At 40.0% G+C, this 27695-nt stretch overlaps 1 protein-coding gene across 2 annotated transcripts; it reads left to right on the top strand.

Annotated features, from left to right (window-relative positions):
* The first annotated feature begins 59 nt into the window (after positions 1–59).
* HSD17B13 (hydroxysteroid 17-beta dehydrogenase 13) lies at positions 60–27695 on the top strand. 2 transcript variants are annotated; one of them, XM_034671554.1, is made up of 7 exons: positions 60–1053; positions 11621–11728; positions 12675–12806; positions 14704–14810; positions 17403–17540; positions 20788–20904; positions 26463–27695. In XM_034671554.1, exons 1-7 carry the CDS (start codon positions 1015–1017, stop codon positions 26551–26553), a joined length of 732 nt encoding a protein of 243 aa, XP_034527445.1. In that variant the 5' UTR covers positions 60–1014; the 3' UTR covers positions 26554–27695. The 2 variants fall into 2 exon arrangements, with proteins under 2 accessions (XP_034527445.1, XP_011230624.1); XM_011232322.3 differs by lacking the exon at positions 60–1053 and adding an exon at positions 6936–8192.

Genomic DNA, 27695 nt, shown 5'->3' on the forward strand with positions numbered 1-27695 from the left:
TAACATCCAGAAATTTCTCAGATGTGAGTGATGTTCAGTGAGATGAGAATATAAGATCCAACTTATAAATGGGAAAAATAAGCAGGCTTGTTGGATTTCTATTGAAGAAAAATATTTCCAAGACTGTATTAGACACATATACAAAGGAAAGAACTTTGGTCCTTGTATCAGAAGGTTCATATTCAGAAAACATAAATCAGAATACCGACTCTTGTGAAATGGAGTAAATGAGTCACATTAGGTAAACTTCATGGTAAAAGATCTTAATTCCGTTTCTAAAGAGAAACGTATTTATTTAATATTTGCTTATTTACCTACAGCAATTCTGTGTAGCAGGCGGTGTTGAAGGCATCGTTGAAATTCCCGTAGGGAGCAGGAACCCAGAACCTTAGAGGCTGCAGCCCCGGCTCTGCTGAGAGGTTCCTGAATACTGTGCAGGCTCTGGGCTTTTATTCTCCGCCATCAGGCAATTATGCTGTGGCTCTAGGTCTGAAAACTTCTAACGTATTTATTTAAGTCTAAACACTTGACCTATTCAACAAATTAAGCAGTCTCATCAGTGCCACTGCAGATTAGAAGGATCAATGATATCTGTTTAAGGAAGGTTATACTGTAGATTCTAGAATAGATGAGAGAACTTCACAGCAGGTATTCCTACAACAAATTTCTCCCTGCCCATCAACTTCCTTCTTCTGATACAGAGAATCTAAATACAGTTACATTCTACATTCAACGGATATCTGAGTCAAGAATGCAGCCTTCGAAAACATTATTATATCTGAATAACAGAACTGACATTCTTCTCCACACAGGAGCCTTACTGTGGTAGCACTCTATTAGAGTGCCTGGGAATAACCACAGAATTTATAGATTTACCTAAACCCTGTCCTGTTAGCAGAGACTAACACTAGAAGATGGAGAGTCTCTTATGGTCGGCTTATAAGTCATTTTGAAATACATGTAGTGTTTATTCATTTCTGTAAGTTATACCCGTTCAGCTTGCCAAGCGGAACAATGAAGTACGTGAGGAGAAAACCTTCAGCAAAATCTTCGGTAAGATAACTGAGGCCCCAGATATACTGATAACTTTCCTCTTTTCACAGTAAACATGTTTAGCTCTTAACACTCTTGTCTGAAATTAACATTTGAGTGGGCTCCGGCATTAAGCATTGCGAGAAAGAAGTACTACTTCTGGGATGGTATGCTGACAGGATGGGGCTCGGTCCCTTTTCGGAGCGTGAAGCACATGCTAGCACGGTTTGCCATTTAATCCTCCTGTAATTCTGTGTAGCAGGCGATGTTGAAGGCATTGTTGAAATTCCCGTAGGGAGCAGGAACCCAGAAGAATCTTAGAGACTGGGACCCCAGCTCTGCTGAGAGGTTCATGAATACTGTAGAGGTTCTGGGCTTTTATTCTCTGCCCTTTAAAAAAAAAAAAAGTTTGCTCTGATTCGCTAACATCAGGCAATTACTGCTGTGACTCTAGATCTGAATTTTTTTTTTTTTAAGATTTTACTTATTTATTTGACAGAGAGTGAGAGAGAGAGAGAACACAGGAGCAGGGGGAATGGCAGACAGAGACAAAGGGAGAAGCAGGCTCCCTGCCAAGCGAGGAGCCTGATGTGGGACTCGATCCCAGGACCCTGGCATCATGACCTGAACCAAAGGCAGCCACTTAACCAACTGAGGCACCCAGGCATCCCTAGGCCTGAAAACTTTTAACTGTTGATTTCAGTGAATGAATTCTAACTCTAAACACACTTCTCCACAATTAAGTGGGAAAATTCATCTCAGCCATCAATAGGGCTGCTTCTGAGAATCACACCAAAATCAAAGAGGTTTATGTTGTCTTGGGGTAAACAGGAAAGACTTCTCTAATTATCAACTGTCATGGTATTCTGTGGTCCTAAACTAAGACCTTGATGACAGATGGCTCTTTTGTGGGGTAGGGAAATTCTGACTGTTGGCAAGGAACCAGCCCTCCCTGGACACACCATCAAGTCTCTCTGAGCCCTTGCTATCACCCTTGGGGCCCTGCCTGGGATGACCAGGATTCACTGGCCTTTCTTATTCCCTTTGAGAATATTCCCATGCTTGCCTTCAGAAACACTCTTCCCTGTCCCTGTCCCCATGCCACCATTCTCACTTGCCAGAAATCTATTCTTTTTAATGGAAATGAGGATTAGAAAGAGTGAGGAATCAGGTCGAGGAAAAGGGTTAAAATTGACCCTTAGTATGTCATCAACACCAACTTGGCTAGTGCGTAAACAGCTAAGAAGGATTTTGCTGTGGGGACGGGGAGCAATTATTAAGAGCTTCCTCTTCCAGGCTTGGTGATAGATTTATTCCCTTGAAGAATTCTGTGTGGTAGACATCATTCTTCCCATTTTATAGATGAGGTAGCCTGAAGAGATTCAACAAACCTAACCCAAAATCACACAGCTACTCAGAGGTCAGGCTGAGGATTTGAATGCACGTTTGCTGACCTCACTATCGTACAGCCTCAGTGGAATTCTTGGAGAGTCAAACCATCACCCTAAACACCCTGTATTTCCTTTTGCCCAAGCTTCTCTTGGTATTCAAACAATATTCCATAATCAGCCAATGATAATCTCTGATTGAAGCTCTCTCATCTAGGAATTATTTTAAGGTGAAACAAAATGCTACATGCAGATGCCCGAGTATTCTACTTGAAAAAAGTCTAGCCTGGACTGATCCAATATCACAACAGTCTCAAGTTTCCTGAAGTTAAAATGCTGAGCCTGAAAATACTGGGATAGTCTGGATCTATGCTGGACATCACATCCTTCCAAAATACATAGGAATTCCCACTTGACCATAGAGTCAGTCTGACCATTGAAGTTTTTTTTTTTTTCTCTTTCATTTCCATTTTTTTTTTAATTGGTATAGGGATGGCTGGACAATCTTGGGACAAAAGAGATTGTGCCTTTTCCTTTATAGTCTTCCCTATAATTACAAGTGGCCTAGTACGGCAAAAAGAACACTGGGCCATCTAATTCAAGCTAGCTATGCTGGAACCTCTGTATCCTCACCTGTAAAAGGACCGAATTAGGTTGTGTAATCTCCTCTGTTATCTCCAGTTCCAGTTACATAAATCTCTTATAACCAACACATGCAAAACCTAGCATCTTCTGTACACCGTCTGTGTTCCCTAGCAGAGAATGGCATGCCTACCAAGTGTCCAAGCTAAAAACTTAGAATTACTCCTGCCTCCTTCCTTCTGCATACCTCATCCCTCACCTCTCCAAAATCCTCTAACCTCTGGCACACACATTCAATATTGGTCACCATTCCCACATTTCCAGCCTGAATCTCTCCTCTGAATACCACACACATATGCAACCCCCTTCTTAATGTCTCTGCTGGTGTGACCAGCAGGCATTTCACCCTAAGATTTATGAAACTGAGCTTTTGATGTTACCCCAAACCTGTTCCAAACCCCATTATTCCAGTTGTTCAGGCCAAAAAACTTAGTGTAATCCTTGATTCCTTCCACATTCATTACAAAAGCAATTCTGTTTGCTCTACCTTGAGAATATATCCAGAATTCAGTCACCTCTTATCACCTCCACTGCCACCACCCTGATCCAAGTCACCATCACCTCTTGTTCCCCCCAGCATAGCAGCCAGAATGAAACTTTTCTTTTTTTTTTAAGTAGGCTCTACGCCCAGCATGGCACCCAAAGTGGGGCTTGAACTCAGGACCTTGAGATGAAGACCTGAGCTGAGAACAGGAGTCCGACACTTAACTGACTGAGCCACCTAGGCACCCCCAGAATGAGTCTTTAAAATATGAGATCATGTCATGCTTCAGCTCAAAATCCCCCATTACTTCTCACCTAAAACTTAAAGCTAAAGTCCTTACCATGAGCTAGAAGGCCATATGGAATCCAATCTTACCCACTACCTTATTATCTATATTAGTCTGAGTTCTCCAGAGAAATAGAACCAGGAGGAGGTTTTATATACATACATACATACATACATACGAGGAGAGATATATTTCAAGGCATTGAGGAACTGGCTCACATTATTGTGGGAGGCAGCAACTCTGAAACCTGTAGGAGAGGCTGGCAGGCTGGAAACTCTTGGGCAGAAGTTGGTGCTACAGTCTTGAGGCAGAATTTCTTCTGGCTCTGGGTGTCTTAGTTCAGGCTGTTACAGCACAATACCAAAGACCAAGTGGATTAAGCAACCAAAATTTATTCTTCTGAGTTCTAGAGGCTGGGAGTTCCAAAATCAAGCCACCAGGATTTAGTGTCTTGGTGAAAGCCTGCCTCCTGGTTCACAGCCAACCAGCCTGTCTTCGTGCTGTGTCTTCACATGGCGGAAGGGGCAAGGGAGCTCTCCGGGATCTTTTACAAGAATGCTAATCCCATTCATGAGGGCTCCATCCTCATGAACTAATCATCTCCCAGAGACCCCACCTCCACATACCACTACTTTGAGGATTAGGTTTCAACATAAGAACTTTGTGGGGGGACACAAACATTCAGTCCATAGCACAGAGAAAGCTCAGTTTTGTTTTCAAGGCCTTCCAACTGATTGGATAAGGCCCATCCACATCATTAAGAATAATTTTGTCTTATTTAAGAGCTATTGATTATAAATGTTAACCACAAAATACCTTCACAACAATACCTAGATTAGTGTTGCACTGAAAAGTTGAAAACTATAGCTTAACTATGTTGACCGATAAAACTCTCACTACCCTCACACTCTTTCAGTTCTCTCCAGCCATACCAGTCCCCTTGATGATCCTCAACCCGCCAGACATGTTCCTATCTGAAGACCGTTGTACCTTACTGCTTCCTCTCCAGAATGCTCTTCTGCAGAAAGGCCACATGGCTACCTCTATCTTCCCTTTAAGACTTTTTAGAACTTCTCACTCCATATCTAAAATTGCAACCCTGCCTACAGGGCCATGCCCTGTAAGAGTCCACTTCTCCCTCTGTCCTCTATTTTTCTCCTTGATACTTATTATTGTGGAGTATACTATATATTTTGCTTATTTATCTTTTTTAATGTCTACATTGCCCCTAGAGCAAAGCTTCCTAAGGGAAGTGGTTTGTTTTTATGTATTTTGCTCAATGGTATATCCCCAATACCTGGAATAGTAGGTAAGACATGCAAAGGATTTGATATGTATTTATTGAGTGAATGCCCATTTATTCTATTATTCCCTCTCCCAAATATCTCTTTGCCACCACGTTCATTCAGGCCACCACCATTTCTGGTCTGGGTTACTGAACAGACATCCAACTGGTCTTCCTCCATCTATTATTGCCCTTCTTCTAATGCATTCTCCATCCTGCAGTATTTCTAAATCTGATGATAGCTGTCCCCTGCTCAAAACCTTTCACTAGCCCTCCTTGATGCTGAGACTCTGAGTGACTGAGCTTCTGATATGTTCTCTATTTTCTCTCTGCACCACACTCTGTTATCCAAGACAGACCTTCCTAGTCCTTGAATGTGCCATGATCTCTCACCTCCCCGTGCCTCTACACATGGTTTCCTATATCTGGAACATTCTTCACCATGTGGCCAGCCCTGCTCACCCTTTAGGTCCCATTTATGGCTCACCTCACACCCTCCCCCCATCTTCAGGTCTGGTGATGCTCAGATGGCTCCTTCTATTTAGGACCATTGTAGCAGTTTGCACCAGGTAGAGAGTAAAGGGGCAAGAGATTTCTATCCTCCCAAGGATAGAAATCAGAAAACAGAGGTAATCCATTGTGTAATACTTTGATAGTACGAGAGGAAAGATGCAATGGCAAATGGGTGGGGTGGAAGATTTCACAGAATATTTTTACAATGGTAGAAAACAGAAACTAGTTGAAAGCAAAAGAGACAGGTCCTGTAGGCAGGAAGAAGTTGGAATTAATAGGGAAAGAATAATTAGAGGAACAAGGAAAGAAATACTGAAAAGTACACTATAGAGATCAAGACCTTCTCTTTGCTACTATAAGGAAAGAAGTTGGATGATATGCAGAGATGAAGCAACAGGTTTCATAAACCAAAAATATGCTGAGGCCTCTATAAGATGTGAACTTGGGGTTTGTCTGGATAGAAATCAGGTTTTGGGGTGCCTGGGTGACTCGGTTAAGCATCTGCCTTCAGTTCAGGTCATGATCCCAGGGTCCTGGAATAGAGCCCCATGTCAGGCTCCCTGCTTAGTGGGGAGCCTGCTTCACTCTGTCCCTCTGCCCCTCTCCCCCTGCTTGTGCTCTCACTCTCTCTCTCTCTCTCTCTCAAATAAATAAATAATATCTTAAAAAAAAAAAAGAAAGAAACTAGGTTTAGGAGCCTCAAGAAATTTACAAGACATTTAAGACTACCTAACACCACTTTATCAGTTTGGCAGTATACAGAACCTTTGACAGTGTACAAACGAACTCTCCAGAAAGGAGGGGAAAAGTATTTATTTGAAGAGATTACATTCTTCAACTTGTACTTGGCAGATTACTATAGTTAGACTAAACAAACAGTGGGTTAGAGTAATGTACATAAATCCTATAACTTTCTCATTTCATGGAATCCAAAGAAAGAGTGGTATTTCCTGATAACCAAGGTTCCAGTCTCTGTCCCTGTGTATTTGACTTACTTAGTTCATTTAAGTGGAGTCATGCAATATTTGTCCTTTCGGGCCCTCATTTCACCTAGCATAATGTTTGTAAGGTTCATGCATGTTGTAGTATGTATCAGAATTGCATTCATTTTTTAAAAAGGAATAATATGGGATGCCTGGGTGGTGCAGTCGATTAAGAGGCTGCCTTCAGCTCAGGTCATGATCCCAGGGTTCTGGGATCGAGTCCCATGTCGGGCTCCTTGCTCATCAGGGAGCCTGTTTCTCCCTCTGCCTGCTGCTCCCCCTGCTTGTGGCTCTATCTCGCTCTCTCTGACAAGTAAAATCTTAAAAAAAAAAAAAAAAAGGAATAATATGGCCTTGTTTGTATGTGTTACATTTTGTTTATCCATTCACCCATTCACGGACACCTGAGTTGTTTCTACTTTCGGGGTGTTGGAAGTCACACCACTTTTATCGCTTCTCGGCCTTTTGGCTAAGATCACGTGGAAGTCACACCACTTTTAAGTGGAGACTTGGCTCCTAATCTAATGCTCATTCCCATAGCATCACAGAGGGAATTGGTTGCTTTATATAACCTCCAATCTCCTCCAAACTTAAGAGGTTTTCGGGGAAATGGGCATCTCCTGTGAAATAATTAGTTCACTGAAATATTGATGCTGAAATTTCATGAATAAATGAATCACACTAAGGTTGGTTGGCCAATACTTATTTAAGTCTCCTGAAGATAATATCTCTGCTTTCTCCTTTTCCTTCAATGAAACACACACACACACACACACACACACACACACACACACACACACACTGGTTTACAGAGAGATACCAAGGGAATACCAAAAGACCATTAGCTGATGCACTATCTCTAGCATTATTTCTAGAGGGCACCTGGGCGGCTCAGTCGGTTAAGTGTCTGCCTTTGGCTCAGGTCATGGTCCCAGAGTCCTGGGGTTAGTCTGCATGGGGCTCCCTGCTCCGTGGGGAGTCTGCTTCTCCCTCTGCCCCTCCCTCCACTAGTTCTCTCTCTCAAATAAATAAAATAAAATAAAATTTTAAAAAATAGAATTATTTCTATAGGTGAAACTTCACTGTGCAACACAGCACAGAACTGCTGCTCTGTAAGCAAGTCCAGAGAGCTCTTTCTCCGGGATTCCTTTGTCCCTGTGCCAAGCTTTAAGTAGCAATTGCATCACGTCCAAACTCAGGTGTTTCCAATCTACTAGAACACGTGGACAAAGCCTGCAGCAAACCTGGCTTACTTCTGCCAGTCCCATCCACACTTGGAGTGCAGCTCTTCCCGGGATCTCTGTGTGGAGGGTGGCTCCCTGCTGGCGTTAGACAAGGACTGAGCTGGAGAAGAGTACAGAGCAGAGCCATGAATATTGTCTTGGATATCCTCCAGCTTCTGCTCACCATCATCTACTCCTACTTGGAGGCACTGGTGAAGGTTTTCTTTCCCCGAAGGAGAAAATCTGTGGCCGGGGAGGTGGTTCTCATTACAGGAGCCGGGCATGGAATAGGCAGGTGGACTGCCTATGAATTTGCGAAACGGAAGAGCCAGCTGGTTCTGTGGGATATTAATAAGGTAATGCACTCACTTGCCCATCTTTTAAAGTCACAAGACATATGTTGTAAACATTATTTGACTTAGCAACTGCTTACCTTTGTATTTTTCTTTTTCAGCGTTTCATAAATTCTCCAGTGCCTTATTCTACATTTACATTGGGATGGTTTGACAAAGGGAACATAATTGAGAACTAAGCAGTGATTTTTTTTATGCCATGATATGTAGGTTGGTAACACAGAATCGGAGCCAGGCTACTTCCAAGCTTCACGTTTCCTTTTCTTTCTTTTTCTTTTCTTTTTTTTTTTTTTTTTAAGATTTTATGTATTTATTTGAGAGAGAGAGCACGAGTGAGGTGGGGTGGGGGGCGAGAGGAGAGGGAGAAGCAGACTCCCGCTGCGCAGGGAGCCCAATGTGGGACTCAATCCCAGGACCCTGAGATCATGACCTGAGCCAAAGGCAGATGCTTAACCGACTGAGCCACCCAAGCGCCCCATCATTTCCTTATCTTTCAAATGGAAATAATACCTCACAGGATAGGCAAGAACAGGGGTCAGCAAACTACAGCTAACGGGCCAAACCTGGTCCTTGGGCAGGCTGTTGAGCTAGGAATGCTTTTTACATTGTTGAAAGTATGTCAAAGCAAAAACCAAAGAAACAAAGAACATACGACAGAACCTCTAAGTGCCTCCCCTCATATCCACACAATCCTAAAGTATTTATTTTCTGGCAATTTACAGAAAAGTTTGTGGACTCCTGGGCAAGCAGATTAAACAAGTAAATATTGAAGGTGCTTAGAACAATGCTCGGCCATAGTAAACATTAGTTGTGTTCAATAAAACCCACAAGCAGTGGGTCAAGTTTCTCTTGAGCACTCATTTTTCTTGTACTATTATTTGTAAACGCTATATAAGCTACTCAGAATAAGAGTGAAATAGCTGAAATTTTGTGTCCTTTCCCCTAAACTTGTGAATTCTGGTAAGGCCATGAAAATACACATAGAGAAATGTTACCGGATTTTAAGACTGGAAAAAACTGTGAAGTGGTTTGGTTTTTTTTGTTTGTTTGTTTTTAAGAATCAGGTTTTCCACAAATCACAGTGAGATCGTAATTGCCATTATATTACTGCTCTCTCATGTTCTTTGCTATTATGTCCAGCTGCCCCCTATTTCTTAAAGCTTTCAAAAATGTCGCTTGGGGGCACCTGGCTGGCTCAGTTGATACAGCATGTGACTCTTGATCTTGGGGTTATAAGTCGGAGCCCCACGTTGGGTGCAGAGATTACTTAAAAGTAAAATCTTTAAAAAGAAATGTCACTTGAACTTAAAAAAGTAGTTCTCTTCTGGTTCTTTCCAGACAGCAAAGAATACTATACAAGGAAAAGTTGATAAATTTCTGTGTAACAGACACAGGCATTTAATAGATGAGTTGATATACATGAAAGTGATTTGGCATCAGTTTGGGCCTTGAAGAGATTCCATGCACTTTTTAGAAGAGGACAAGAATTTACAAATTGAGTTGTCTGGTGTTCTCAAGCATTCATCAAAAAAAAAAAAATAGAAATAAGTATAAATCCATGGAAAAGACTTGATCAAATCTAACCTTTGGATCTTTCCAGATGTGTGGTTGGAGGGAAAGGATTCATTCTTATTACATTTTTAAAGTTCTAGTGACAAGGAATAAAAATGACTTATTTAAGATTCTGCCTGAAGGAGGAGTCACCTAACCTCACAGGATTTCTTTGAATCTTTGGATTTTATGGTTAAACATTACAGGTATTAAATTATTCACTCTAAGGCTGCAAATGTAACTCAGATCTCCTTTACCTGTGGAAGGTGCCAACTTCCTTTTTGTTATGGCTGGCTTCTTTTGCCTTACCTAATGAATATACTAGCAGCTTGCCCTCACTCAATCTAAACTTGCTTTAGGAAAACTCTGAAAAGTGGAGTAAACCATGCAACCTGGAGTTGAAGCTAAAGCAACTATTTTGCTTACAAAAAGACAAGGCATCATATTTTTGCAGTTTTGTAGCTCAGTTATAAGCCTGACAAATTTTTAATTCTTCAGTCAAAGCCTCTGAGGACAGCTCTGGTGACCAATGCTCTCTACTAACCATGAATCTAGAGCCAAAAGAATGCATGGTGGTTCTTGTAATCCGGCAATGAGCAAGCTACCAGCTAAAGCCTAAATTGGTGAAAGAGCTCCTGTCCTCTCTCTCTACTCCTCTGCAACCCCCAGAAGTCTATGAGGGGACATTGACTCTGTGACTACATGTCCTAATTTCTGTTTGGTTCTATTCTTTGGGATTTCAGGCTACTGCTCCTGGGCTTACCTGAGGTAGTGGAATATGAAGGACCCAAGGCAGGCGGTGCTGGCTAAGGGAACCCACCTGCCACCCATTCAGGGACTGCCCGCAAGCAACAGCCACACTACTGACATCCCGGTGTGAGAAAAGGGCTTTCAGGTGTCCTTGCCTCTTCATCACAGTGAAGAGTCTATATGTTGTGAGAGGAAAAAGTGTAATTTTTAAAACCTTATAATCTCAATAAAATCAATAGAGGTCAAAATTTTAAAATTCTAATTTTCCAGAAATGCAGGTCTAGAAACAGGACAATTTTACCTTAGGAGAAAGGTCTTTGAATTTAGGCTGAAAACAAGTTTCTCTATCTCCATGTCCTAGTGTTGTTATAAAGTTACTACAAAGTTATTACATTCTCAAAGTTGTTACATAGACGAGACTCTATCCAGTGGCCCTCCCCCATTTTCCCTCCAGAACACTTGCACACAAGATTATATCCCCATGAGTAGTAGCATCGTCTCCGTATGTAAGTCTTCCTCAAATAAGGATCCCTCTTTCTCCTTCCCTGCGAGAGGGTTCAATTAGAACCATCGAGAAAACTACGACAGGCAGGGGCATAGAGTTTAAAATTACCACGTGTTTAGAATTGCTTTGCTACCTATTATATGGTTGGTGCTCAACAAATATATGTTAAATGACAAACTGAGTTTTCTTTTCTTCTGTGTCCTCAACCACCTCCATTCATGACCCCACAAAGAGCGACATCTTTCAAGCATGCTCTAGCTGTGAGAGTAGCCTGCTTTAGAAAAACTGCCTCCCGGAGAAATCCTCTCACCCGAGATAAAAAGCTAGAAAAACATGACGGATCCCCCCCCACCCCCCCGCTTTGAGGCAGAATGGCTGTTGAGAATGAAGCCAAACAAAGTGAAAACCCGTGCCTGATAGGAGCGCTCGCTGGCAGAAAAGCCAGGGAAAATCTCTGCGCACCTTAGCCAAGCAGCGTCTCTCATGAAGCTTTCGTACAAACAAGGAGGGCATTTCGGACATGAATTTTAATCTTTAAAGAAATTTCTTCTCCAGTTCCTTCTCTCTCCCACTCTTGTCCCCTAACTGACCTACATCTTTCTGCGTTTGTCTTTTCCGATGACAGCTTGGTGTTGAGGAGACGGCCGCCGAGTGCCGAAAACTGGGGGCCACTGCGCATGCGTATGTGGTGGACTGCGGTAGCCGGGAAGACATTTATAACTCCGTCAAGCAGGTGAGACCTCAGAATACAAATTCCTTCAAATCATTTTGTATCCATTGACATGGGAAATGTAAAGGTGCTTTTTGGCTGCCTGATTTAGATTAGAACTGAGGAAGTTGTATGAAGAAGGAAGGGCATGTATTTTTTCTTTGCATAGAATCCCCTCAACTCTGCCACTTCTTATTGTTTCATATCATCGGTCAGTTTCTTTCTGATCAGAAGTTTAGCAGTGATACAGAGTGACAGAGAAGAGATTTATCCCCAGGAGAAAGGATCACTCACTAATTTCATTTTAGTCCTATTACTTGTGCAGTAATTCTTTTTTTATAAGGGATTTTATTTATGTTGCTGCTAGTCTTCTATAGAAAATGTGATGTTAATAGTTATAACAATTTTTAAAAGAGTAGATATCAAATACAATGAGCCAAACACTCTGATAAATGACTGCAATCTCTACAATAACCCTACTGACCTCACCGGATAGACAAGCAAACTGAGGTTGAGAGGGGTTAGCCAGTCTGTGGGCACATGGCTAGTAGGTGGTAGGACCAACATTACTCAGCACTATAAACATATTTGGTCAGGACTGATAAATCAGTTAATCAACACGAATATTAATTTCACTTTATAGACAAGTTTTAAAAATCTATGATTTACAGGGTATGAAATTTAGATGCTAAAAGAAGTTTCTCCTAGCTTTATGACAGTGTTCCCTTTGCATCCACTTTCTGGCCTCAGGTTCTTTCCTGCCTAAACTCTTAAGAGATCTCATCAAGTGGAATAAATAATCTAATCCCTGGATGACATCAGCCCCGAAACTATCCTTCCTTCCTTCCTTCCTTCCTTCCTTCCTTCCTTCCTTCCTTCCTTCCTTCCTTCCTTCTTTCCCTCCTTCCCTCCCCTGCCCCCCAAAACTTTGAGTTTCTGTAGCAGTGAATGTGTTTTTTCCATTTCAAAGGTAAAGAAAGAAGTGGGAGATGTAACCATCCTGGTGAATAACGCCGGGACAATATATCCAGCTGACCTTCTTAGTACCAAGGATGAAGAGATTACCAAAACTTTTGAGGTCAACATCCTAGGACATTTTTGGGTGAGTGTGAGAAACATTTCTGGTTTGTGCGTATCTCACACCTCTGAAGGTACATGAAGTTTGTAGTTAAGTGCACACCTTTATATTTGCCTTAAATCAAGAATCACCAAATTAATTTGAGTGGAAGAGTCTCTGACAGAAGGGCACAGTTTGAAGGGACACAACTCACCAGAATGTAGGCTAGTTGGTCTGTCTTCTCCACTAGAATCTAACACAAAACATGGCCTGGATGGACCAAGTGCTCAATGTATTTGTGGAGCTTTGCTAAGAGTTGTCAGTGTACATCTTTTCAGTGCTTTAGAAGAAATATATACAACATACATTCACTTGTGATCTCATACCATGGAATTTTAGAACTGAAAGGACAACATAAATTGCTACTCGAATGTATATAGGGGTTAGGAACTTTTCTGCATGGGACTCAGACAAACCCTAGATCCATGTCCGAACATAGATATGTGGTTCTACAGGCCTCTTATAATTGGTTATCAGAAGACTGAAATCTGACTTTGTAAAAAGCATTTATATGGATTAATCTCCCAGTGCCTCAGTATTAAGTGTAGAACTTAGAGCAAACCTGGAGTCTGGAAGAGGAGAAAAAGAGATGTGTCGTCCTCACACCTGCCCCAACCCCTCACACGGGCTAATGAGGATTGATGATTATGACCACCAAACTGCATAGAGACCTCATGTGTTAGTTATCTATAGCTGCATAACAAATTATATCAAAATTTAGTGGCTGAAAGCAACAATAAATGTTTGTTTTCCTTTCAGAATTTCTGTGGGTCAGAAATTTGGGAGTGGCTTGGTTTGTCAGTTCTGGCTGTGAATTTGCATAGGGTCCATAGGGTGTGTTTATAAAATTCTCATAAAATATTGATATTTCTCACAAAACAGCAAAAGCTTTTTGAAGATAAAGACTTCTTGTTTCCTGTAACATCAATTTATAATACACAGTGTTACAAATAGGAGGATACTAAATCCAATCATGATGGATAATGATTGTGGATCAGGACAAAACTCAGCTTTTTAAATTTGATATAGTTACACAAGATTTCAGGTCTTCTCATTAGAATGATAAAGCCCCAAACCAGAAAAAATTTACACAATACCAGATTACCATAGGGGTCTTTTCAGGTCTGAAAACACTGAATTTTCCCTTGATATTATTCAGATGATATATCCATAAAGGAGATATTTGATTCCTTCTGAAGGGAAGACGGCGGAATATTTTTTTTTTAAGATTTATTTTTGGAGCACCTGGGTAAGTGTCTTCCTTCAACTCAGGTCACGATCTCAAGGGCCTGTGATCAAGCCTTGAATTAGCTTCCTGCTCAGCGGGGAGTCTGCTTCTTCCTCTGCCCCCTACCCTGCTCCTGTTCTCTCTCTCTCTCAAATAAATAAATAAAAACTTTAAAAAAAAGATTTTTTAAATTAATTAACTTATCTATTTAGAGAGAGGGAGAGAGAGAGCACACAGAAGCACACGAGCAGGGGGAGAGGGAGAGAAAGAATTGTAAGCAGCCCTTGCGCTGAGCACGGAACCCCACATGGGGCTCAATCTCATGACCCTGAGATCATGACCTGAGCCAAAATCAAGAGTCAGACACTTACCCGACCAAGCCACTCAGGTGCCCTGGGAAGAAGGGGAAATAATAAGATGAGTTCTTAGCATGTGATATTTAATACACAGCCCTCAATGCCAGCTTAAACAAATACATTTCAATCTTTTTCATTTCTGTCATTTATATAGAAGTAATTATGGAATCTTGACACGTATGTAATTTCATCTTAAAAGTTGTCTCAAATGCTATTTTTTCTTAAAAAGAAAACTACCTAATTTAGAAACCTAACACCTGAGTCATTTTTTTTTTTTCTTTCTGCAATGACCTTTAAGATCACAAAAGCACTTCTTCCATCCATGATAAAGAGAAATCATGGCCACATCGTCACAGTGGCTTCAGTGTGTGGCCATGGAGTGATTCCTTATCTTATTCCATATTGGTAAGTATTTTCCAGCAATGATATTTATTTATTTATTTATTTATTTATTTATTTTTTTAAAGATTTTATTTATTTATTCGACAGAGACAGAGACAGCCAGAGAGAGAGGGAACACAAAGNGACAGAGATAGAGACAGCCAGTGAAAGAGGGAACACAAGCAGGGGGAGTGGGAGAGGGAGAAGCAGGCTCACAGCGGAGGAGCCTGATGTGGGGCTCGATCCCATAACGCCGGGATCACGCCCTGAGCCGAAGGCAGACGCCCAACCGCTGTGCCACCCAGGCGCCCCTCCAGCAATGATATTTATATTACCCTTTCAAAGGTTTATTAGACTTTAGATTCCAATCTTCGTAGCAGGGTTATTTACAGAATTTACATAGTAGTCTAGAATAAACTTTTAAAAATGACTTCTCCTAAAACAATGAAACTGGTTGTAATGGTTAAAATATATTCAGACTTCTGGGGTGCCTGGGTGGCACGGCGGTTAAGCGTCTGCCTTCGGCTCAGGGCGTGATCCCGGCGTTATGGGATCGAGCCCCACATCAGGCTCCTCCGCTGTGAGCCTGCTTCTCCCTCTCCCACTCCCCCTGCTTGTGTTCCCTCTTTCACTGGCTGTCTCTATCTCTGTCGCATAAATAAATAAAAACTTTAAAAAATATATATATTCAGACTTCTGAAAGCTCCTCTGTAGAGCAATGAAATGTAATGCCAAGTATGCTTCCATTGTATCCTGGAATGAGTATGTGTCGATAAAAGAAACAGGGAACCACAGACCAAAGTAAAACATACGGAAGTCCAGGTGAACATCAATGTATGCCGTCACCTGTGTACCCAAGATCAGCTAACCAGAGTGAGCCCCGGACCAAAACAGTTTCCAGTGTGCTCGTGCCACGAAAGACTGTGTGTATGAGAGAGAGAAGGTTGGGGGGAGAGCGAGAGGGAGAAAGCCCCTATCTGATTAAAAGATGTAGATAGTACACTCCAAGATCTACCAAGGACACAGAGAGAAAAGGTTGGATGGCGCCGAGGATACACTCTTTGCAAAATATCTTTTCCTTGTAAACTCCTTCAATGGTATCTCATTTCCTACTTCAGCTTCATATCAACCTCATAGAAAAATTTAACTTGCTAACATTTGGTCCAGTTCTTTTTGTAACAGCCAACACATGAATATCTGTGGGAGGGTGTGGGTCATTAATAGATTTATTATGTACTTATACATTATGTTCAAGGTTAAACTGAGTTACAGACAAAATTACTTCTGACACTGATTATAGTCACTATAGTTCCATTTCAGTGTCAGGGGTTGTTGCACATACATACGGTTGTTTCAAGCTGCTTCTACCATCTTCAAACCTTACTTCAAAGTAAGAATTTCACAGGTGAAACATTTGCTATTCTTTTAATGTTTAGAAATGTGGAAACCCAATGTCCTAATACTTCTCCCTTTTTGTTTCTCCCTTAAGAAAGCAGCTGGCCTTTAATTTTACTGTTCTGATTGTCACCTGAGCCAAAAATACAATGAACATTTATATAGATGCTTATAGGTAATGAAGTTATAAGGCATATGTTATAAAATTTAATCCTCAAGACAGCCCTCTATTTTATTACCTGTATTTAAAAATCAGAAAATCAAAGAAGATAAAGTGATATGCTGAAGGCTGCACACACAGGCACACCTGCACCACCTGAAGTCTTTTTACTGCAGATTCTCACAATGAAATTTAGAAGCCAAAGCAGCCTCCAGGATCAAGAGAGAAACTAGGGGGGGGCTCCTCGGTGGCTCAGTCGTTAAGCGTCTGCCTTTGGCTCAGGGCGTGATCCCGGCATTCTGGGATCAAGCCCCACACCAGGCTCCTCCTCTAGGAGCCTGCTTCTTCCTCTCCCACTCCCCCTGCTTATGTTCCCTCTCTCGCTGGCTGTCTCTCTCTGTCAAATAAATAAAATCTTTAAAAAAAAAAAAAAAGAGAAACTAGGAACTCACTTAACAAGAAAGAGAGGAGAAATGTGTAGAGTTCCACAGAAGTATTAGTGTAGATATTAGTTACAAAGATTTTCTAAATACGTTTTTCCAGTTTCATATTTTTCAAAATAAAAACAGTAATTAAAACTGATTAGAAAACAGTTTGAGGGGCACCTGGGTGGCACAGCGGTTAAGCGTCTGCCTTCGGCTCAGGGCGTGATCCCGGCGTTATGGGATCGAGCCCCACATCAGGCTCCTCCGCTATGAGCCTGCTTCTTCCTCTCCCACTCCCCCTGCTTGTTCCCTCTCTCGCTGGCTGTCTCTATCTCTGTCGAATAAATAAATAAAATCTTAAAAAAAAAAAAAAAAGAAAACAGTTTGAAGATTGAATGGAACACCTTACACTAGGGTGAAAACGTGAGCAGTAAGCCAGTTAATACATTACTAGGATGTGTTCTATTGCTATCATTGCTAAGTAAGAAATTGGTACATCCAGAATTCTGTAAAATCATGTAAGACAATGTAAATGAAAATTGATGACCAAGTGGAAGTTGGCTTCTTGTTCTCAAACCAAATCAGCATCACCTTCTTGTAGAAAACTAGTAATAATGGTGGGTAATTCTCTTACAGTTCCAGCAAATTTGCTGCTGTTGGCTTCCACAAAGCTCTGACATTAGAACTTGAAACCCTGGGAAAAACTGGAATCAAAACCTCGTGTCTCTGCCCAGTTTTTGTGAATACTGGGTTCACCAAAAACCCAAGCACAAGGTGAGGTCAAAGTCAGCCAGGATAAAAATATGGCATGAGAAATTGATATGAAATTTGTACAAGAAGTTTTTAGGTGGATCAACTGAGAAAATAGGAAAAAAATGAAAAAGGAAAAATGTTTCTTCTTAATAATGTTATACTGCCTTTAAGTTTCACTTTGAAATTAGATGAATAAAGGGGAAAAATTCATTGATGACTAGCAGGAGTGACCCAGCTGCCAATGAGTTAGGCAACTGGGTAATTATTTGTGTCCAGGTGAAAGGTTCAACACACTCAGGTGCCAAGAGGGAATGAGAGGGGAGTGGGACAGGCTAGAGAGGTGTGCTCAGAGATGTCAAGAGTTTCCTCTCCTAGAAACCCCACCCCCAAAATGAATGTGATATAACATTCCCCCTCTCCCATTCATGGTTTGTCCTCCTAAGAGTATGGAAAGGTACAGGTATATGACCCTTTTCCATCTTCCACGGTGCTAGCATGAAGTACTCTAACATTTTTCAAACTTGTCTGGTCCTAAGAATCATTACCTGTGTTTACAAAGAAAATAAATATTCTATGGGTCTTTCTTAGAGATTCTGATCGAGTAGGCTGTGATGAGCTCCAAGAATGAGATGTTTTGTTTTGCTTTGCTTTACAAGCATACCTGCCAGATAAGTCTGAAGATAGCTTTGGAAAACATTGATGTATTAAATATAATCACGGTGGGGGGGTGCCTGGATGGCTCAGTTGGTTAAGCATCTTCCTTCAGGTCATGATCCTGGGGTCCTGAGATCGAGCCCTGCATCGGGCTCCCTGCTCAGCTTGGAGTCTTCTTCTCCCTCTCCTTCCGGCTTGTGCTCTCTCTCATTGTCTCTGTCTCTCTCAAATAAATAAATAAAATATTTAAAATAAGTAAATGAATATAATCACAGCATTTGATCACCATTACCTCCTTGTCCACCATAAAAATGCAAATGCTCCTAGGGGCAGCAATAAGCTGAGCTCCTAACCCTTTAATCAAGATGAATTTGTATGAGAAATTTGTGTCTGGTAAGGGAGGATTTAAAACCATAAGAGAGGAGAAATTGGTCCTGAAAGGAGAGGAAAAAAAAAGCAGAAAGGTGAGGAGATGGGCCCTAACATTCAGACACCTTCACAAATTTGCTTCAACTCTGATATATATTCTGCTGCAGGTTAACAAAATACACTAAACTTGCCCATCTGAAGCCAATTCATTACTAAAGGGGAATTAGACCCAATTTCATTCATTCAACAGAGCTAACAAATTTCCCTTTAAGCTTCCTTGAAGCTGCTGACTCTGAACTCTGGATTAGCTGTGTGGTCTCTGGAGCTGTGGTCACTCCCTGGCAGTGGAGTTTTTAACAGTGCTAGACCATAGGCACTTAACAAGTACCCAATATTTAAGTAAATACTGTGGAATGATTGAGACTCTGGACTTAGTTTTCTTAAACAACAAATTGGGCCTAATAAAACCCTCTTGGCCAGCCTTCAGGCTTAGTGTGTGCCAAGAGTACCTGGTCCACGGGCGGAGAAGACACAATTGATGAGAAGAGTAAGCCTAATGTGACCCCAGATAGTGTGAATGCCTGGGGGTGACCCTAGGGGCTGACAGGCAATACCGAAGGTTGACCCAGATGGCTGGATTCTGAATCTCCTTGTCAAAGGCTGAAATATTCATATACGAACGTCAGGGTTCGCTCAGACACTGGGTTGAAGAAACCAGGTAGGAAAAATCAGGGAGGGAAAAGGCAGAACCCAATAATTTAGAAAGGTATTAATTTATAGTACTGTCTGCTGGCTTGCTATTCAATGCCATGGAAATCTCAATCACACAATAATCTGTAGTAAATCACGGAACATGTCAGGAAAGGAGGTTATAACTTAACTCTTCCACCCAACCTTTTTCCGTTCAGCCCCTGCCCAGACATCTTAGTTTTGATGTAACGCTTTCAGTCCATTTACATTTTAATTTCTTGTCATCATCTTGCACTAGTGGGCATTCTACACTGAGCCTGTGGTTATAAGTGCTTCTCAAGAACTCATGTTCACAGTCCTCAGTATAAGCAAGGTCACACCTCCAGTTGCAATGCAATACTCCCTGGGTGCATCTTGAACTTTCATTGAATTGTAGCATAGGCAATTCAGACATGGAACTCGAGAATTAAATGCTTTCAAAACAATCCAGCTTTGGGACACGTGGGTGGCTCGGTGAGTTGAGTGTGTCTTCCTTCAGCTCAGGTCATGATCCCAGGTTCCTGGGACTCAGCCCCACATCAAGCTCCCTGCTCAGCAGGGAGTCTGCTTCTCTCTCTGCTTGCTCAGCCTCCTGCCCCCCACCCCCGCTTGTGCATGCTCTCTCTCTCTCTCTCTCTCTGACAAATAAAATTTTTTAAAAAAAATCAACAATCGAGCTTTATGGGATAACTCCAGAAGAAAGAAAGTATGCTTAGCAATAGCCTTGTATCCCACAAGCCCTGAAGAAAGATGTCAGATGTTTCCTTTCTGTCCCAAGAATAATCCCACCTGCTACTCTTCCTTGCCTGGAGCCTCTTCACCTCTACCATCTAATTCCTCTCCACTCTTTTGATATATTTTTAAAAGATTTATTTTTTTTAATTTTTTTAAAAGATTTTATTTATTCATTCGACAGAGAGAGAGAGACAGTCAGTGAGAGAGGGAACACAGCAGAAGGAGGGGGAGAGAAAGAAGCAGGCTCCCAGTGGAAGAGCCTGACATGGGGCTCGATCCCAGAACTCCAGGATCACGCCCTGAGCTGAAGGCAGATGCCCAACGACTGAGCCACCCAGGTGCCCCTAAAAGATTTATTTATTTGAGAGAGAGAGAGAGAGCATGAACAGGACGAGGAGGAGAGGGAGAGAATCCTCAAGCAGATTCCCCATGGAGCGTGGAGCCTGTCTTGGGGTGCAGTCCCAGGACCCTGAGATCATGACCTGAGCAGAAACCAAGAGTCAGATGCTTACCCAACTGAGCCACCCAGACGCGCCTCCACCCTTTTGATATTTTGACTGAGTGGGACATAAAACACGCCCACTGGATGGGAAAGTTTAAGATCATGATAACAAAACATCCCCATGGCATGTGTGGGGTGGGTGGGAGCAGGTAACATTGTTCAGTGAATCCTGGAACCCTTTAAGTCCTAATTTGGTGACATGATAAGTTAATTTTCCTACCTTTGATAATTAAAACAACACCAACAAAAAGAACCAAACTTTTTTCTTCTTAATCACAGACTATGGCCTCTTTTGGAGACAGATACAGTTGCAAGAAGCTTGATAGATGGAATACTTACCAATAAGAAGATGATTTTTGTTCCATCGTATTTCAATATCTACTTAATACTAGACAAGTAAGTATAGCACAAAACACCTAAAATGCTAAAACACAAACAGAGCTATTAGTGTGACAAAGAGTCTTTCAGCTGTGAATGTTGCTGTGGAAACTCCCCATGCCTGGGGAGAAGTTAAGTTTTCTCTGTTATTTCTCTGTCTTATTCAATCTATAAAAAAAGAATGATTCATTTTCTCTACCATATCTACCATCTCAGCTTAATCTTTGCTAGAGACTATTCCAACTGAAGGAAACACTGTTTAAAGAGAACACAATATAGCTAAAAATAAAGGGTCTATTTAAAAGCCTGCTGGAGTTCTGATGGAAATTGCCTTGAATCTATTGATCAACTGGGGGAGAACTGACATTAACAATATTGAGTCTTCCAATCCAAGAAAATAGAGAACATAAAATATCTTTCCTTTTTTCCCCTCTTCTTTAATATCTCTATACAACATTTTATAGTTTTCAATATACAGTCTTACATACATTTTATCAGATGTATCCCAAAGTATTTCATGTTTTGATGCTATTGCAAATGGCATTCAAAAAATTTTTTCTATTTCCCATTGTTTGTTACTAGTATGTGTTTGATTTTTGCATTTTGATCTTGTATTTAGCACCCTTGCTAAATTCATTTCTAGTAGTTTTTTGTAGATTCTAAGAGATTTTTTTATAGATTATTTCAGATGATCGTATTGTCTGCAAATAAAGACACGTTTACTTCTTTCCCAATCTGTATGGTTTTTTTTTTCTTACCTTGTTGCACTGGCTAGAACTTTCCATGCAATATCAGGTAGGATTGGTGAAAGCATACATCCAAGTATTCCGCTTAAGAGTAGAGTATTAAGTATTTCACAATTTAGTGTAATGTTAGCTGTAGATATTTTTTCATAGATGTTTTTTATTATGTTGAGAAAGTTCCCTTCTATTAGTATTTTGATGAGAGTTTATCAAATGCTTTTACTATGTTAAGATCATATTTTCTTTCCATTTTCATTTCTATTTGTTGATATGGTGTATCATACTGATTAGTTTTAAAGAACAAACTACCCCAGCATTGTAATATCTTTGTCTGATTTTTGTGTCAGTATAATATTGACCTCATAGGATGAGTTGGAAAGTATGCTCTCCTTTTCTCTTTTCTAGAGGAGCTTGTGTGGGATTGGCATTATTTTTTTCTTTAAACATTTGGTAGAATTCACCAGTTAACCCATCTGGGGCTGTTGTTTTCTTTATAGACAAGTTCTAACTACAAATCTAATTTCTTTAAAACTTATAAGGCTCTTCAGGCTACTGATTTGTTCTTGGTAATATGTGTCTTTCAGGGAATTTCTCCATTTCATCTAAGTTGTCGAATTTATTGGCATAAATTTATTCATAATCTTCCCCTTTGTACTTTTAATATCTTTAGAATATTTCAATCCTGGTATTGGTAATTTGTATTTTTTGATTTTTTATTCTCTTCAGTCTATCTTGAAGTTTATCAATTTATTGATTTTTTTCAAAGAACAAGCATTTTATTTTTTATGTATTTTTCATGTGTTCTACTTCACTAATTCCTTTTCTGATCTTAATTATTTATTTGATTCTATTTTCCATTTAATTTTCCCTTTTTCTAGTTTGTTAATGTGGAAACTGAGTTCATTGATTTTTTTTTTTTTCTAGCATAGGCACTTAATGCTATAAAGTTTCCCTGTGTACTGTTTTCAGTTCTGTCCCTCAAATTCTACATATTTTGTTTTCATTTATATTCTGTTCAAAATTCTTCTAATTTCCCTTTTATATCATGGGTTACTTAGAAATGCATTTTTTAGTTTCTAGCTTTTTGGATATTTTCTCAAAATTTTTCTGTTTTCTAATTTAATTACTTCCTATGACTTAAATATTTTAAATTTATTGAGACATGTTTAAGCTTGGAACATGTTTATCTTGGCAAGTGTTCCATGTGCACCCAAAAAGAACAAGTAGTGGGACACCTGGGTGGCTCAGTCAGTTGAGTGGCTGCCTTCCCATCAGATCTTGATCCTGGTGTCCTGGGATCAAGCCCTGCATCAGGCTCCCTGCTCAGTGGGGAGCCTGCTTCTCCCTCTGCTCCTCACCCCGCTCTTGTCCTCTCTCTCACACTCTCTCTCTCTCAAATAAAAAAATCTTAAAAAAAAAAAAAAGAAAGAAAGAAAAGAGAAGAAAAGAAAAGAAAAGAATGAGTAGAGTGTTCTGTGTTGTTGAGTGTGCTGTAAATGTCAACTTAGGTCAAATTGGTTGATAGTGTTGTTCAAATCTTCTATGTTTTTACTGATTTTCTGACTATTTGTTTTATCAATTATTGAAAGTGGTCTCAAGATCTCTGGTTATAATTGTGAATTTGTCTATTTTCTTTCCATTTTTGCTTCACATATTTTGAAGCCCTATTATTTTGTGCATAGCAATTAAGATTATTGTGTCCTCTAGAGGAATTAACTACTCTGTCATGTTGGAAATAACCTTGTTTATCCCTGGAAACATACTTTGCTGTGAAATCTGATAATATAGCCACTTCAGTTTCTTTAAATTAATGTTATCTTAGTATATCTGTTCTGTTCTTTTACTCTTAACCTGTTTCCTTATATTTGAAATGTGTTTTTGTAGGTAGTATATAGTTGGTTCTTTTTTTTTTTTTTTAATCCAACTTGGCAATCTATGCTTTTAGATTGGGGGGTTTTAGACTCTTTACATTTAATATGATTGTTGACATAGTTAGATTTAAAGCTAAGTTTAAAGCTTGCTATTTGTTTTCTATTTATCCCATTTGGTTTTGGTTCCTTTTTTCTCTTTTTCTTCCTTCTTTTGGTTTAATTAATTATTTTTATATTTCCATTTTATTTCCTTTTTTTTTTTTTGGCTTACTAGCTATAATTCTTTATTTCCTTACTGAAGTTATTGCTTTAGGATTCGTAGCATGTGTCTTTAACCTATCATGGTCAACCTTCGAATGATATTATACGACTTCAGGTATAGTCTAAGAACGTTACAGTGGCATACTTCTATCTCTCCCCTCTGACTTATGCTGTGATCGTCATACATTTTACCTCTACGTATATTAAAAAACCCACATTACATAGTTTTTGTTTGTTTAAACAGCCAATATCTTTTTAAAGAGATTTAAATAACGAGGTAAATTCTTAAATGTTTATCCATGTGGTTTACACTTCTGGTGCTCTTTATTCATTTGTGTAGATCCAGACTTCTATCTGGTATCATTTTCCCTCTGCCTGAAGGGTATCCTTTAACATTTTCTCAGAGAAGTTCTGCTGGTTGTGAATTCTTTCACCTTGCGTATGTTTAACAAATTCTTTATTTTGCCCTAAGCTTTGAAAGATACGTTCACTGAGTATAGAACTCTTGGTTGATAGTTTTTTGTTCTTCAGTACTTAAATGATATTCTCTGCCACCTCTATGATTTCCATATCATCTCTGCTAGAGGCTGTTCTAACTGAAGCAAAGATTGTTTTTAAAGGAACACAATATGATACGGTGATTAAGAAGGCACCACCTAAGATTAAACACCACTTTACCACTTAGTAGTTCTTTGACCATGGATGAATTATTTAACCTCTGTGGCCTCAGATTTTCTATATATAAAATGGAGATGTGCTAATATCTCCTTTCTAAGCATGCCATAGCAATAACATAATGCAAGTAAAGCCCCTGCCATTAAAAAGCACAGAAGCCAGATATTAAAGGCTCAGGAAGCAGAACTTACATAGAATTCTAGGGAAAAGGGCATCTGGCTGGCTCAGTCTGTAGAACATGCAACTCTTGATCTCAGGGTTGTGAGTTCAAGACCCACACTGGGTGTAGAGATTACTTAAAAATAAAAAAAAACTTTAAAAAAATGCTAAGAAGATATAAGATTATTTACCCAGAGAGATAATCTCAGCTTTCTACTGAGGGACAGTTTATGATAGATTAAAATTGTATCAGTGAGAAGATAACTATACTAACTTCACAAGCTCTTGTGAAACCAATCCACATAAACTGTGCTACCTTGGAATAGAACAATTCAAGAACAGGGGACAAACTGCATTGCTGCATCAATTTCAATCTTCCATTTTAGCTTCAATAGACTAACAGCATAACCTCAACCTCATGGCAACATCATCTCGAGTTGACTAACGTCTTGTTGCTAAGCAACTATAGGAAAGGAGTTTCATAGGATTCCTCCCCCCTTTAGGCTCAAAACAGATCATATTAATGCTGAAAAAAATCAAAATCATAGCATAGTTGCTTATGAACAAGATAATAAACATAGTCATACTGTCAGAGTTGGAGAATAGATATCCCTGTACAATAAGCAAGAGTCTCAAAGTCTTTGGCATTATTGTAGAGCTGTCATGATGGTTTGTTACTCAGCAACAGGGACTTACTGTTAATCTTCTTCACATATGATCCCTTTAACAGAGATAGACAATTTTGTGAACAAATGCAATTACTAGCATGGAGGTTTCTTCGTGAGGATAGTTAAAAGGCCCGTACAAGTTCTCTTATACTGGTCTTTCTCCCAAGCAGAGCTTCCCTGCCCCTTTGCTTATTCACTCATCTTCCACCCGGCCTGAAGCAAGGATGTAAATCTTGCATTAGTCAACAAGACCAAAGTGATTTTCAGTATGACTTTCTTTGCAGAATGTGTTACACCTGTCTTCTTATCTTCACACGTATGCTCTTCCTTTCATCTGCCTACTCAAATCTTACCCGTCCTTGAATACTTTGGAAGTTTTTCTTCACTATTCCAGCTCACATGAATCCTCTTCACAGTTATAACCCTTAATTATAGAAGGCTGATATTTCTCATTCATTGTTTCAAGACAGCCTCTCCTCTTTTCTTAGTCTCTCAGCTCAACAATAAGCTGCTCAGGCCATAGCTATTTTTTTGAGTACTTTTGTCCACCTTATTATAAGGCGTGTAATAGATATTCAGTAAATATTTAAGGAGAGGTGGAAGGATGGAGTTTTGGTGGTGTCTTTCTGTGAATGCTTCCTATCAGGATTCCTTGACAGTGTCAGCAATAAGTCTAGACCTTTAGTTTCAGATCTTTATCATATAAAATCTCCTGTAAGATTTCACTAATATGAGAAGGTTTGAAGAGTAGTACCTATCAGTGCTTTCTTTATATGTTCACAGTATTTGAACTATGAGTATTAAAAGACACACATACACACAAAAGAGAGAGGGGTAGATGTGAAGGAAGAAAGGAGGAACACAGGAAGATTAAAAGCAAACCAGATAACTCTTGGTATTTTAACGGACAACAAAAAAGAACTCTCATGTCAAAAATTTTTAATTGATGGGGCGCCTGGGTGGCACAGCGGTTAAGCGTCTGCCTTCGGCTCAGGGCGTGATCCTGGCATTATGGGATCGAGCCCCACATCAGGCTCTTCCGCTATGAGCCTGCTTCTTCCTCTCCCACTCCCCCTGCTTGTGATCCCTCTCTCGCTGGCTGTCTCTATCTCTATCAAATAAATAAATAAAATCCTTAAAAAATAAATAAAAATAAAAATAATTTTTAATTGAGAATTTTTCATCTTTTTTTCATACAGATTTCTTCCTGAACGTGCCTTGGCAGCTATAAATCATTTACAGAACATTCAATTTGAAGCAGTGATTGGCCACAAAACCAAAATGAAATGAATAATTGAGCTCCACCCGGAGAATTATGCACCATAATGATGTAAATCTAAGTTTAGAGTCAATGCTTCAAAGCTTAATTTCACATTTTTCAATACTGTTAATATTAAAAACATTGGTTTGACATTAGCAGCACTCAAATGAACAAGACTAATTACCTGTCTTTCTCAAGAATATTAATGTAGCTTTAACAGATCTATTTTTCATTCCGTGCCTCTTAAAAACTTATGGGATTACAGAAACATATTCAAAAGGCCACTTTTCTTAAGATAGTTTATTTCTTTTCTTTCCGCGTTGAGGGGGAACAAAGCTACCTCCCTGAGAGTAAATAGAGAACTTATTTACACAGGGAAGGTTGAAGACCTTGTCAACATGTACACCGTGTGAGCTGGCAGTTAGAGGTGAAGTTGAAGCAGGCAGCAGTGTCCAAAGGCCAGAGAGGTTACTTCTGTGAATTCAGCATTTGTTTTTTGTTTTTGTTTTTTAAAGATTTTATTTATTTATGCGACAGAGATAGAGACAGCCAGCGAGAGAGGGAACACAAGCAGGGGGAGTGGGAGAGGAAGAAGCAGGCTCATAGCAGAGGAGCCTGATGTGGGGCTCGATCCCATAACGCCGGGATCACGCCCTGGGCCGAAGGCAGACGCTTAACCGCTGTGCCACCCAGGCGCCCCGAAATTCAGCATTTGAAAGATTTCTCTAGCTTCTCCCTTTTCATCAGCCCAAAACAGTATTCTGTAGTTTCTTGCTTGATTCTGTCCTTTGTATAGCTCTTATATCCACCAAGAGTGGACACTCTATATTTTCTGCCCTTTTCGTAATCTCTTAAAATACTATGACATTGCAAAAGGTGACCCTCTCTTGAATATCAGAATATCTGAAATTTTAACCCCATGATAACTCTTTCTTTATAGTTTATGCTTTCATATATCATCGGTACCAGAGATATTTAGATAGTTTTGAGCTTCAAAAATGAAAACTAACACAGAAAAAGCAAACAGGCTGACTACCTAATACGAGACAATGGATCTAAGAGATAAAAGAGTGGTCTCTTTTTTTAATAGAAAAAAAATCCGATTCCCACTACATCGAGTAATCTTGTTTTTGTGTTTTTCTCAAATATAATAGACTGCTTTTACATCAAC

The sequence above is a fragment of the Ailuropoda melanoleuca genome, chromosome 11, assembly GCF_002007445.2.
Source record: "Ailuropoda melanoleuca isolate Jingjing chromosome 11, ASM200744v2, whole genome shotgun sequence".
Taxonomy (NCBI): Eukaryota; Metazoa; Chordata; class Mammalia; order Carnivora; family Ursidae; genus Ailuropoda; species Ailuropoda melanoleuca.